Source organism: Heterodontus francisci, unplaced genomic scaffold (genome assembly GCF_036365525.1).
Source record: "Heterodontus francisci isolate sHetFra1 unplaced genomic scaffold, sHetFra1.hap1 HAP1_SCAFFOLD_492, whole genome shotgun sequence".
NCBI lineage: Eukaryota > Metazoa > Chordata > Chondrichthyes > Heterodontiformes > Heterodontidae > Heterodontus > Heterodontus francisci.
Window position 1 is genome coordinate 538,154 of NW_027140618.1, and position 14,631 is coordinate 552,784.

At 43.8% G+C, this 14,631-nt stretch overlaps 1 protein-coding gene across 1 annotated transcript; it reads right to left on the minus strand.

Annotated features, from left to right (window-relative positions):
- Positions 1-2,731: 2,731 nt before the first annotated feature.
- LOC137360264 (probable G-protein coupled receptor 139) lies at positions 2,732-5,014 on the minus strand. Its single transcript, XM_068025765.1, has 2 exons — positions 5,002-5,014; positions 2,732-3,642 (listed from the first exon to the last, which is right to left on the minus strand). Exons 1-2 carry the CDS (start codon positions 5,012-5,014, stop codon positions 2,732-2,734), a joined length of 924 nt encoding a protein of 307 aa, XP_067881866.1.
- Positions 5,015-14,631: the final 9,617 nt, after the last annotated feature.

A 14,631-nucleotide genomic window follows, 5' to 3' on the forward strand; every position in this document is an offset into this window, starting at 1 on the left:
GGTTATGGTCGGCTGACCTCGTGGTAAAACTTGCAAAGAGCGAGTTTTCTAAACGACAAGTAACCTACCTGGGACATATTGTGGGTCAAGTGCGAGTGCTGCCTGGAGCAGGAAAGGTACAGGCGCTGGTAGATTTTTCTGCCCCAACGACCAAACGGGAAATATTGCCATTTTAAGTGTCAGTGGGTTTTACCGTTTGTTGTGCCAAATTTCAGCACTATAGCCGCCCCACTGACGCACTTACAACAGAAAGAAGCAAACCTAGTGTGGCCAGGGAGATGCTGAACTGCTTTTAAGAGACTAAAAGCCATCTTAACCAATGAACCGTGCTGGCAGCTGCAGACTTTAACACACCATTTAAACTGGCATGGGATACTAGCTATCTAGGGGTAGGTGCTGTCAGTTAGGCATTTAGATACCAGTTGCGTACCTTCCCTCAAAAAAGGAAACAAAAATTAAAGTCGATATTCTACTGTGGAGAAGGACGCCCTGAGACTGTTTCTGGCGCTTAGAAAGTTGAGGTATGCATCCAAAATGGATATCGAGAGAACGTAGCTCATACTGACCACAATCCTTTGACCTGTATAAAAAAAAATCAAAACCCAGAATGCATGTTTTTTTCCCATTGGTGTCTGCTTCTGTAACCTTACAACCTAAAGATTATCCTCCTCGCCGAGACAAAAAATGTGAAAGCTGATGCTTTATCTAGGCTTTAGCTCAGCATGGAAACATGCCAGCTATGAAAAAAAAGAGAATGGCTATGACAGTGAGACTGATGAGTGTGTGTGTAGTGTGTGGTCACGTAGTGAAATGTTCTTGTTCTCACATTTTATTTCACATGGTAAAGTGGTGTTACGCCAATGTGTTTTGTTCATTGGTGATTTACTTTAGTCCATTGACTGTAGACTTGGATTTATACTTTTTGGAATAATATTAAAACTGCTGGCAGATTAAGATGATCACCAACTCTGCTACTTTGTAACCTACATTACACAAGTTTGTGAGGAGGCAGACCAAATACCTGTTCTTTTCAGCAGGCAGAGAAATATTGCTCACTGCTACGTTTGAATCACTGACTGACTTTCATGTGAAAAGGTCCTCGTCATCTGTGGTTTTAAGCTGTTTTTCTTCTCTGCAGCATTGGAGAAGCAACCGGACCTTGACATGAGCAGACCGTAAGTGGGGGTTCCTCTCTCTATCTCTCTCTCATGCTCTTTGTCTCCATTCCAGATTGAAAGCATTCAAGTTCTTCTTGTTGACTGACCATCTTTGCATAGTCCAGCTACAATCAGAAACCCCGTTGGAGGAAATCATCTGCTTCACTATTATCACGGTCCAGTCTTTTTTTTCTCCAGGAAATATAGCGGTGTGCCTTTATGGTTGTAAAAGAGCTGTAACTATCTCCAAAGAATTATTGAACCAATTATCTCGATCTTCAAACTAAAATCCTCAGTACCACTGAATTCAGCCTGAAGCCAACCGAATTGTAAACTTCACAGACGGTAATACTTTTTTATTTTTATGCACTGTAACACAACCAGTTTACTTTTCCCCACTCAGTATCCTATTAGTGTGTGTGCAAACTCACAAGAACTTAGGGATGGACATTTATAAAGCACGTTTTATGGCTGCAGTGTATTTTGGTACAGTGGCAGGCGTGGAAACCTGATTTCGGGAGTTGCAACATGGTGTTACATGAAAGAAGGGCACGGATTTGAAAAGTGACCACACGGTCACAGAGTTTAGAGAGGAAAAGGAGGTTGGGGAAGGAGCAGGCACGTTTTCCAGGGCAGTGGGGCTAATCGTCGTTTTTTTTCAGAGCAGAGAGAGTGATGCCAGATGATTTGAAGGTGACAGGAACAGATCAAGAGAGGGAACTATTAACCATATCAGCTAACATAGGAGCCGGGAAGATAGTCTTCCCATGCATCTGAGCCGCTGCCAAGCTCTCAGTTCCAATGCTGAGCTCAGCCCCACATCCTCACTCCGGGTCATGTCTCTGCCCAGGCCCCTCGGTTAGATTTGTCTAGACACAAAACCCCTGACCGCACTGTCACACTTTGAGAGAGGGAGAGACAGAGGGACAGACAGCAATGACCAGATTTGGGGCGGTGGGGTGTGGTTGGAAGGGAGACCGAATCAGTATGTGTCTACAAAAATAAAACAAGTAATAAACAACTGACACGAGACGATTTCTATCATCCACAACATGTTCGCATTTGTTTGAAAAATAAGTTTATTTATTTTTGATCAGATGTGAGGAGCTGAGAATTGAACCAATGGAGATGGAGGAGAAATTGTGTCTTCTGTTTCTCTCCTGTATTGCAGGGAGCACTCTGGCTCTCCATTGCCCTCTTTCTTCCCTATGCTCCAAAGGTCACCGGTTGCATGCTTTTTCCACAGTGCAAGACTCCCCCACCAATGGGCCAGTACATTTCTCGGTCATCCAGCTGTCATTTACTCCTTATTATTTGCCCCACTGTTTTTTGGCCTGTGCTAACCCACCCCCACCACCGTCAGTGTATTTCAGGGCATCCAGCTGTTGGTCAAATCTTGCTGACCGGCACCGCTGCAGTTTCCACTGTGTGCCCCCGCCCCCTTCCCCTGCCCACACTTCCCCAATCTGCCAGTGGTATTTCAGCTTCTGCAGCCTGGTGGTCACCTCTTGCCCATACGGGATAAATACTAAATTCATGGCTTGGAAACAGTGGGACCCGCGTCTGCGCTGCACTCAGATGTTTTGTCTATTCATTAATTGAATAAATGTTGTAATTGGATATTTCACGGCTCTCTTGAACTGTTCCCTGAATTTGGACTGAGTTGCCCCATAAATAAATGTGTTTGTGCAGCAACTTAAATTCAACAACATCCATGCGACTTCTAGGAAGATATATTCTGAATCTTTGTAATCCCTGGGATCTTTTCCTGCTATGAGAAAATATAGGAATTGTATAACATACAGCAACCACAGAAGTATGAAGCTTCCTGATATGGTGAAGAGTAAAATCGCAGACTTCCTTCTGCTCTCCATCTCTGGGTCACTGCATTTCTCTCCCTTGTTCTGCCCCTTCAGCCCCTTACGGACTCGACTAGCCACTAAAATGTGCCTGACAGTCAGAGCAATGAGGAGCAAAATTAAAGTGAATGGGAGCAATGGGGTTAAAACCATATCAAACTGACCAAATCCCACCCATCCAGGATCAGTACGATAGCTTTGACTTGGATAACACAACCACGCTATATTGTCAATTATTTTAGCAGGTTTATATACAAAGTAGTAAGGGATGTTTTCCAAACACAGCAGAATGCAAGTTGTTAGTAGCACCATAGCTGCAGTTTGTTTCGTGCAATATTTTGTTTTCAGCTTCTGGCAACAAATTGCCACAAATCGATCAAAGGTGAAAGTGACGGTGAACCAGACGGAACAGTCTGAGGCTGAACGTTTCAGGACCGCAATAACGCTGCACACAGCGGCGATTTCCAGGAAAGATCCAGGGAAGTAATAATAACTGATCTTGAATAGTATGACGCCAGTTATAATGACCAGTAGATCCCCCATCGCCATGGCAACCAGGTAGCGAGTCGTGCAGGAGGAGAGTCCACACTTTCCCTGCGACAGGATCACAATCGCCACTAAATTAACTTTAAGGAAGATAAAGGGTAAGAGACGGGAAATTACTGATCAAGCATTCTGCATGTCTGACCCAGACATTACAGGCAGGAATGTATCAACTCAAACAGGTGGGTTGTGGACTGGTCATAGGTTAAAATTAAAAACACAAACCTCAACTCCAACTCCAACCAAACTTTTATCCACCCACTAAACATAAAAGTAAAATACTGCAGATGCTGGAAATCTGAAATGCAAACTGAAATATTGGAAATACTCAGCAGGTCCGACAGCATCTGCAGAGAGAGAAACTGAATTAACGTTTCAGGGCAGTGACCTTTCATCAGAACTAGCAAAGGATAAAAATGTAATAGGTTTTAAGCAAATGAAGCAGGGGTGGGGCAAATTAGAACAAAAGGGAATGTGTTGATAGGACAGAGGGTCACAGAGTATAGCTGACAAGAAGGTCATGGAGCAAAGGCAAAGGGTGTGTTTCCAATGATCCACCCCTTCCGTGTTTATGGGAGTCGGAACAGGGGATGAGCAGCCAGCTGTTCCCAGGACGGGGGTTGGGACATTAAATGTTTCACTGAGGATGGAAGTCTCTGATATAATCTGTTTTTCAGGGTTAACTTTGACCAGCAGCGTTACCCACCAATACCCCACGATACATACAAAGACACTCGGGATTGGAATCGGAACTGCACCCCCCTCCCCCCCCCCCCCCACGCCTGGGATCGGATCACCTACCCTCGGATCACAACCCACTTTCCCCGTGGACAGAGCCCACCATTCCCCGAGATTCGACTACATCCGCACAGATCGGACCTCACCACCCCGGGGATTCGACCCTACCACATCTCGGTCGGACATCCCCTGATGGGACCACCCACCGCCTCAGAACTCCTCACCCAGCTTCAGAATGCACAGCCTGTTCAGAGAAGCAGGTTCCTTCAGCGTGTTTTTTAGAAACCAAGCTTGTCAATCAAGTTGATTTAGATTAGATTAGATGAGATTAGAGATACAGCACTGAAACAATCCCTTCGGCCCACCGAGTCTGTGCCGACCATCAACCACCCATTTATACTAATCCGACACTAATCTCATATTCCTACCAAACATCCCCATCTGTCCCGATATTTCCCTACCACCTACCTGTACTAGTGACAATTTATAACGGCCAATTTACCTACCAACCTGCAAGTCTTTTTGGCTTGTGGGAGGAAACCGAAGCACCCGGAGAAAACCCACGCAGACACAGGGAGAACTTGCAAACTCCACACAGGCAGTACCCAGAATCGAACCCGGTTCCCTGGACTTCAGGGAGGGTATAATGTCAATAATAAAAGAGGCTACCTATGGAGTTATGAAACTCGTGCTCCGCTCCGTACCTATGCCATTCATCCCTGTCAATATCCAGGCCAAGTTATTGGTGCAAACGCAAAATACTGAAACAGCTGCATATCTGGAAAAAAAAGTTAGGAAGATATTGAAAACTGTCAGAAGGTTGTTGCTAGAATATGGAGGTTGGTGACCTAGATGCTGAGGGCAAGCAAAACTTTATTGTTGTTCTAACAGTGAAGGGAAGAGTCAAAACAATAAGGCGGGAAATGAAGTGGACACGTTTGAGGGCCCTGTTAAATTCAATGGCGGGAAATCATCTGCTGAGGAACAACGAAGACATTTCAAAAGCACTGATGTCGAAGGTAGTATCGCTAGAAAAGAAGAAATGGAGGTGGTGAAACTGAAAACTAGGAGAGTGGAACAGAGCCTATGCAAAAAGTGTGTGAATAAGTATAATCAAGATAGCTGTGGCAGTTGGTGGGATCGTAGCAGATGTTGGTGGGCAGCCAGTTCCTGAAATAGAGTTAGGAAAATTGAGGAAGGGAAGGTAAATGTCAGAGACGGACCATGCGAAGATGAAAGAGGGATAGAAATTTGAAGCAAAGTTGATCAAATTTACCAATTCACGCTAAAATAGAAATTGAACAGCATAGTCATCAGAGGAAAAAAACAAAAAGAAAAACAAGCAAAGAAGGCGACCTGTGTAGTATTGAAGGAAAGAATTATCCATATCTTCTACAGAAAGGCATCACAGCCAGGGCCCATACAGGATCCCATAGCGACACCAAGTAAGTGTGGAATATCCCAATGTTAGATCCGTGGTTCACACATCTACAATTTACAACAGTGTCCATGCACAGTGATCAGGATCATGATCTTGCTCTGGTTTTAATTCCCTGACCGGAGATGGTGAGAAACAGTGAGGTTCCAGTGAGGATGGCTAGTGACCAGAACAAAATGAATCAATTCCAAATTGGGCCCTCAGAATGTACCAGGAGGAGACGTTGGACGGAAAACTGCGGAGCAAATTTCTCATGGTGTCTGTCAGACAAGATGTCATCCGCTGTGATTTTAAGGATAGCTTGGATTTACTGGGCTTTGGATCAGACAGGGGCAGACTGCCATGGACAGACTTTAAATGGATTTCTGGAGCGTAGATGTGAGCACAGAAGGAAGGAAGTCTCGTGTGTTGTGGGACACTCGGGCAGAATGAACTAATGAATGAGGATTCAGAGACTAAACAAGGAAGAGAGATCTCTGAGGGGAGGAACTAAACTCTCAAGCAATAATGACTAAATTAAAATCAAAATTTCAAGGCATAAATAAAGTGGGGAGAGATTTGATAAAGTAATCAAAGAGACGGTGAACCAATCATCAGTAATTTCAAAACCGGTGGAACTAGGAGATGAACAGTAGAATGGAGAGGTAGATGGCTACAAATACAGAAAACAGCGAGTAGAGCTTCAAGGTCTTTACCTAGATTGAATCATTCGATAAGTGATATTCAACAAGCACTGACGGTGGAACCAGTGTAATTCACAAATCACTTAATTGACAGGGCCTCAGGATGTAGAAGCACCAGTTCAAAAGAGACAATAAAATACACATTGCAAGCACAATACAGAGGAAGAGGGCGACAGAATACCTGAATAGATTAATAAACTTGCACAATGGGCATTCAAATGCTGCAATTGTGCACATTTAGGATAAGACCGCCACAGGAATATTGATTACTTTATTTGTACCTGATGAAGGATAGTATTGACTTGGGGGGATGCAACAAGATGCTTCACGAGATACATTACTGGGTTCAGAGGATTGTTGACTGAGGACAGCTTGATTCGAATGGTCTTATATTCTCTAGAGTTCAGAAGAATGACAAATGAACTGACTGAAATATGTAAGATTCTGAGAGGATTTGAAATAGTAGATGAGAGGTTAATTCCCCTGAGCGGAAACTCTAGAAATAGGGGCCATAGTTTCAGAATAAGGGGGCCAAAATGTCGCACTGAGATGAGGATACATTTATTCACTCAGAAGTTTGAGAATCTTTGAAATTGTCTACCACTGACTGTTGTCGATATTCAGTCATTGTGAATATGCAAGACAGAGGTCTATATATCTTTCAAATCTAAGAGAAGTTACATAGACACGAACATACAAACTTCAGAATAGGCAGCAGAAGTAAGCTATTCAACCCCTGAGCCCTGCTCCAACAGCCAGCAAGATCATGGCAGATCTGTTTGTGTTTCGAATTTCACACTCCCATCTCCCCCTGATAACGTTTGAATCCCTTGCCTAACAATAATCTGTTCTACCTTCTCCTTAAACATAGTCAATGAACCCGCCTCCACCATATTCTGACGCAGAGAGTTCTAAAGTCGCACATCTGCCTGAGAGCAAAAAACATTACTCTCCTCGTCTTTGTCCCCAAAAGGGCGACCCCTAATTTTGAAACAGTGCCCCCTAGTTCTGACTCACCCACAAGAGGAAATATCCTCTCCAAATCCACCTAGACAGCTCAGGATCTTATAAACTTAAATCAAGTCTCCTGTCCCTCTTCTATTCTCCAGTGAAAACAAGCCCAGTCTGTGCAGACTTTCTTCATAAGACAACCCGCAAATTCCCGGTATCAATCTAGGAAACCTCCTCTGAACCATGCATTTGCATGCTTCCTGAAATAAGGAGACCAAAACTGCACACAATAATCGACATGTGGTCTCACCAATGCCATGTATAACTGTAGCATAACATCCTTGTTTTCATTTTAAATTCCTTTTGTAAAGAAGAATAGAATTCCATTAACCTTCTTTATTGCCTGCTGTAGACTAACTTTTTGTGTCTCCTACACCAGAACACTTAGATCGCTGTGCACTTCGGAATTATGCAATTGTTCTCCGTTTCAGTAATGCTCTGCATTTTTATTCTTCTTTCCAAAGTGAACAGCTTCGCAAATTCCCACATTATACTTCATCTGACAGATTTTTGGCCATTTACTCAATCCATCGATATCGGTCTGCAACCTCCATATGTCCTCTTCACAACATACATTCCTACCTATCTTTGTGTCATCGGCAAACTTAGCCAAATGCTATCGCTCCCCTCATCTAAGTCATTGATGCAAATTGTAAAACTGTAAGGCCCGAGCACAGATCGCTGCAGGACTCCATTCATCACATCCTGTGAATCAGAAAAGGGCCCATTTATGCATACTCTCCGTTTTCTGCAAGCCAGTCAACCTTCCATCCTTACTAATATGTTACCCCCTTCACCATGACCTCCTACCTTGTGCAATAACCTTTTATGAGGCACCTTGTCAAATTCCTTCTGAAATTCAAAGTACAGTACGTAATCGGCTCCCCTTTATCCACAACACATTTTACTCCTTCAAAGAATTCCAATAAATTGGTTAAGCTCGATTTCCCTTTCACAAAACCATGCAGTTTATTCGTGTTTACCCTGAGTTTTTCAAGTGTCCAGCTGCAAACTCCTTAATAATCGATTCTAGCACCTTTCCGACGACAGACGTCAAGGTTATAGGCTTATAGTTACCTGTTTTCTGAATCCCCGACCTCCCCCACCCCGCCCCCCCATCCCACCGCCCAATTATATTGGCAATTGCATTGTGTGGGAATTTCCAGTAGAGGTTGTAGATCAGCCATGATCGTAATCAATTACAGACCAGTTTTGAGGGGGAAAACGATTTCATCCTGCTCCTATTTCATAAATTTCATTCTTATTTCATTAATTATTAAGAATAAAACTCAGAATATATTCTGGCACCAGATGTAGGAAAAAGTAACTTCCAGCTGAACAGCGTGAGGACCTGATAGTGAAAGAAAACATCGCCAATCAGTACAATTACAAACTCAAAATCTGACAGCTCCCTCATCACACTTTCAAATCGCATTTCCTCATCAGAAGTATAATGTCAATTTCATCAGTTCGTTCTGTGGATTTTTTTACTCTCACCACATACTCTTCCTCTCCTTTAATTCTTTCTCCATCTCCTTCCAGCTTTCGTAGAAACATAGAAAATAGGAGCAGGAGTAGGCCATTCGGTCCTTTGAGCCTTCTCAACCATTCATTATGATCATGGCTGATCATCCAACTCAGGAACCTGTTCCCGCTTTCGCACCATACCCATTTGATCCCTTTAGACCGAAGATCTATATCTAACATCTTCTTGAACATATACAATGTTTTGGCCTCGACTGCTTTCTGTGGAAGCGGATTCCACAGGCTTACCACTCTCTGGGTGAAGAAATTTCTCCTCATCTCAGTCCCATCTCATTTCCTGCTCCATCTTATCTGTATCACTCGTCTCTGCATCTGTACTCACTGTCTGTTACTCTCTTAGTTATTCTTTCCCATCCCAGTCATCGAAAAGTCCTCTGTTTGCATTCTGTTCATTATCCCACAGTCAATCGACATATCCCTTTGCCAGGTTGCTAAATAATTAAGTATCTGTGATGATTTGCATATCTCTACAGGTAACACAAATCTCCTCCAGTTTACCGACACTGTACTCTTCTTCTATGATGCAGAGAATAAACAGAATCAAAAGCCTCTTCCAGACACATCTCACAATTATTGAAATTCCTCCTCTTCGAAGGATAAAACACAGCACTAGATGGCAATACTGTTCACCGAACACCATCATCACCGCTGCAACTTACAATTTAAAAATAATATTTATAGATACAGCACTGAAACAGGCCCTCGGCCCACCGAGTCTGTGACGACCAAGAGCCACCAATGTCTACTAACCCTACAGTAATCTCATATTCTCTACTTCCTACCTACACTCGGAGCAATTTACAATGGCCAATTTACCTATCACCTGCAAGTCTTTGGCGGTGGAATGAAACCGGAGCACCTGGCGAAAACCCACACGGCCACAGGGAGAACTTGCAAACTCCGCACAGGCAGTACCCAGAATTGAACCCTGGTTCCTGGAGTTGTGAGGCTGTGGTGCTAACCACTGCGCCACTGTACCGCCCATCCACCGATAAATAGAAGAACTCATGGTTCCCACAGATACAATGTAAACTGATGAATCGCAACAATGTTTTCCATTTTAAGAGGTAGCACATTGACAATGAATTCATGCACAGTGAAACAGAGAAGGAAATGTGAAAGAGTCAGCAGCAAATTCAGTTTATCTGAAAGGCATCTGATGCAGTACCTGTCGCACACACAATGAAATAATATTCCATAACAGTGATAACCAAAAAATAGATTGAAATCCCAGTTAATTGAACGATGTCAATGTGCAGGAAGGACATTTTGTTGCTCCTTGAAATACAGAGTTGTTGAGCTGTCCCATTATCATTCATGGAACATGAATTCATGAAGATATTCCAGGACAGGTCAGTCTCACAAAATAACACCTTTAACAGCTCATCTGTTTCCTGCTCTTAGCCCAGGCACAAGATTCCAATACATTCAGTGCAGAGAACAAAAAAGAACAGCAACATTACCATGGTTGGGCATCATTACTATAATATTGCTGTTGCTGCAAGACTGAAATTGAAGACACTGAGTACATCCCATTATTCAATGGCTGGAACAGCTCTGGCATCTTTGTAAACCTCACAGTGCGAATTAGTACCGAGTGCAGTAGCACACCCAACATCGTTCTCTACCATAAATGGATGAGGTAACGGCATACCAGTAACTCCAACAGCTGCAAGAATAGGATCGTAAATTTCTTCTATCTGATGGAATACTGCACGTCCCATGTCTGTGAGCAGCAGCAACGTCTGCTGGTCTGGAAGCTAAAGCTTGGGAAGGTACTCTGAGCTGCTCCACTCTAGTGCCCTCATTTAAAATGTGCATAGGTCTCCAATGACACAGCGAGACCCCTGATCATTGCTATTAGTTACACTCACTTGAACAAACATATTAAATCAGCATCTTTGATTATGATAGAAATATTTAGTCGCATAAAATAATAACATTTATCGCATGATAATGAGCAGCCGTGCTTACACTTTTCACAGATGAGTGTACTGAACATATTCAGTTCCGACAATTTAATTATGAATGTTATTGATTTCTTCGCCGTGTACACTGAAGTCAGGGGCATAGTCTGACCTGTTCCTCTGTTCCTGCAGTTTCCGAGCTGAAATATAAAATTTGAGTTTCTGATATAGGGCAGTTAAATGTCACATTCAGAATTTCAGCCAAGAACTTATTGGGTGTGATATTAAGGAGCGGATATCGAATGTATCCCACAGATATTCCTCCCTATGTTATTTAATACACCTTATTATCCAACTTTGGTTAATGGCTCCAGTAATATTAGAACGGTGTCTCCTCCTAACTCTATTCATCCAGCTCACCCCTGCCCAGCCTCCCAACCTCCACGTTCCATCAATGCCAACTGATGCAGAACTCTGCTGTCCATGTCCAGCCCTCAGGAACTCCCACTGTCCCATGACCCTCACCTTCACTGAACCACATAGATTCTGAGTCCCGCAAAACCTTAAATTTAAAATTCATATCCTTCAGTTAAAATCACTCCTTGTACTCACTCATCGACATCGCCAGCCTCTCCTTCAAAATTGCAGAAAACCCACCTCTGATCTTCCGCGACCTCTGAGACTGCTCCTTTCTTTTCATCTCTGCAGGCTGCAGTCTGGCGACATCATCTACGAAAGCTTCCACACGCGTGTTAACAGTACCCTGCTCCAGCTCTCCACTTACTCAGCCTTATCAAACATTTCCATTATTTTTTCTTGGAATGTGAGCGGCGTTGGCAAGGCCAACATGAATTGCACATTTGAGGAAGTGGTGATTATCTGCCCTCTTGAAACACTGCAGTCTGTGTTCTGTAGTTAGACCCACAGTACATTTAGGGACAGAGTTACAGAATTTAGGCCCAGCGACAATGAAGGATCAGTGATATGTTATTTAATGACATGTCAGGATGGTTTGTGCCTTTGAAAGGAACTTGAAGGTGTTGATGTTCCCATGTGCCTGCTGCCGTTGTCCTTCTAGTTTGTAGATGTTGCTGGTTTGGAAGGTGCTGTCAAAGCAGCCATAGGTGAGATGCTAGACTGTGCTGGCACTGTTTGCTTGCGGATGGTGCAAATGCTTAAGGTTGTGGACGGGTTGCCAAAAAAATCTGTTGCTTTGTCCTGGATGGTGTCTGGGTTCTTGAGTGGCATTTGAGCTGCACTCATCCAGGCAAGTGGAGACGTGTTGGACGTGTGTTGGAGATATTGCCAGGCAATGGGGAGTGAGGAGGTGGGACCACAGACTTTGATCTACCTTTGTAGCCGCAGTTCATATGTGGCTGATCCAGGTATCTTTCTGATCAATGGTGCTCACCAGGACGAATAAAGTGGGGGATTCAGTAACAGTAACACCATTGAATGTCAAGGGAAGATGGTTAGATATTCTCCTGTTGGTGATGGTCATTGCCTGCAATTGTGCGACAAGAATCTTACTTGCCATTTATCAGCCTAAACCTGAATGTTGTCCAGGTCTTGCTGCCTGTGAGCATGTACGATGAATGTTCTTCAACACTCTGCAATCATCAGTGAACATCTCCGCTTCTAAGATACTATTGGAGGGAATGTCATTGATGGAACAGCTAAGGATGCTTGGGCCTAGGAACTACGTTGAGGAATTACCAATGTCCGGGGATGGGATACTGGTCCTCCAAAAACCACAAGAATCATCCTATCTTCTAAGTATGCCTCCAGCGAGTGGAGAGCTTTCCCATGATTCCCATTGACTTTAATTCTGCTCAGGCTCCTTGCTGTCACATTCAACTTAATGTCGCATTGATGTTAACAGAAGTCACGCTGACCTCACCTCCAGATTTCAACTATTTTATCCATGCTTGCCCCAAGGTTGTGCAGAGGCCTGGAGCTAGGGGGCTCTGGCAGATTGCAAACTGAACATCGGTGAGCAGGTTCTGCCTGAGTAAGTGTCGCTTGATCAAACATTCACTGACAACATCCATCACTTGCTGATGTTTAGAGTACACTGATTGGGTGGTAACAGGGTGGATTTGATATGTCCTGCTATTTGGACAGGACATTTCGGGGCAATTTGCCACAGGCTGATGCCTTTGTTGCATTTTTATTGGAAAATCTTGGCGAAGTGCACAGCTAAGTCTTAGGTGCCTTCATCACGGGATATACCCAAGGATATTAAGGGAAGAGATTGCCGCGCCTTTGGCGATGATCTTTCCACCTTCACTATCCACTGGAGCAGTACCAGATGATTGGAGGGAGGCAAATGTTATTCCCTTGTTCAAGAAAGGGAATAGGGATAACCCTGGGAATTATAGACCATACAGTCTTACGTCGGTAATGGGAAAATTATTGGAGAGGATTCTGAGAGAAAGGATTTATGATTATTTGGAAAAGCATGGTTTGATTAGAGACAGTCAGCATGGCTTTGTCAGGGGCAGGTCATGCCTTATTGAATTCTTTGAAGATGTGACAAAACATATTGATGAAGGAAGAACAGTGGATGTGATGTATATGGATTTTAGCAAGGCGTTTTATAAGGTAGGCTCATTCAGAAAGTAAGGAGGCATGGGATACAGGGAAATTTGGCTGCCTGGATACAGAATTGGCTGGCCCTTAGAAGACAGAACATAGAACATAGAACATTACAGTGCAGTACAAGCTCTTCAGCCCTCGATGTTGCGCCGACCTGTGAAACCATCTGACCTACAATATTCCGTTGTCATCCATATGTCTATCCAATGACCACTTAAATGCCCTTAAATTTGGCGAGTCTACTACTGTTGCAGGCAGGGCGTTCCACGCCCCTACTACTCTCTGTGTAAAGAAACTATCTCTGACATCTGTCCTATATCTATCACCCCTCAACGTAAAGCTATGTCCCCTCGTGTTTGCCATCACCATCCGAGGAAAAAGGCTCTCACTATCCACCCTGTCCAACCCTCTGATTATCTTATATGTCTCTATTAAGTCACCTCTTCTCCTCCTTCTCTCTAACGAAAACAACCTCAAGTCCCTCAGCCTTTCCTCGTAAGACCTTCCCTCCATACCAGGCAACATCCTAGTAAATCTCCTCTGCACCTTTTCCAAAGCTTCCACATCCTTCCAATAATGCGGTGACCAGAACTGCACGCAATACTCCAGGTGCGGCCGCACCAGAGTTCTGTACAGCAGCAGCATGACCTCGTGGCTCCGAAACTCGAACACCCTACGAATAAAAGCTAACACACCATATGCCTTCTTAACAGCTCTATTAACCTGGGTGGCAACTTTCAGGGATTTATGTACCTGAACACCAAGATCTCTCTGCTCATCTACACTACCAAGAATCTTCCCATTAGCCCAGTATTCTGCAATCCTGTTACTCCTTCCGAAGTGAATCACCTCACTCTTTTCCGCATTAAACTCCATTTGCCATCTCTCAGTCCAGCTCTGCAGCCTATCTATGTCCCTCTGTAACCTACAACATCCTTCGGCACTATCCACAACTCCACCGACCTTCGTGTCATCCGCAAATTTACTAACCCACCCTTCTACACCCTCATCCAGGTCATTTATAAAAATGACAAACAGCAGTGGCCCCGTCACAGATCCTTGCGGTACACCACTAGAAACTATACTCCAGGATGAACATTTACCATCAACCACCACCCTCTGTCTTCTTTCAGCTAGCCAATTTCTGATCCA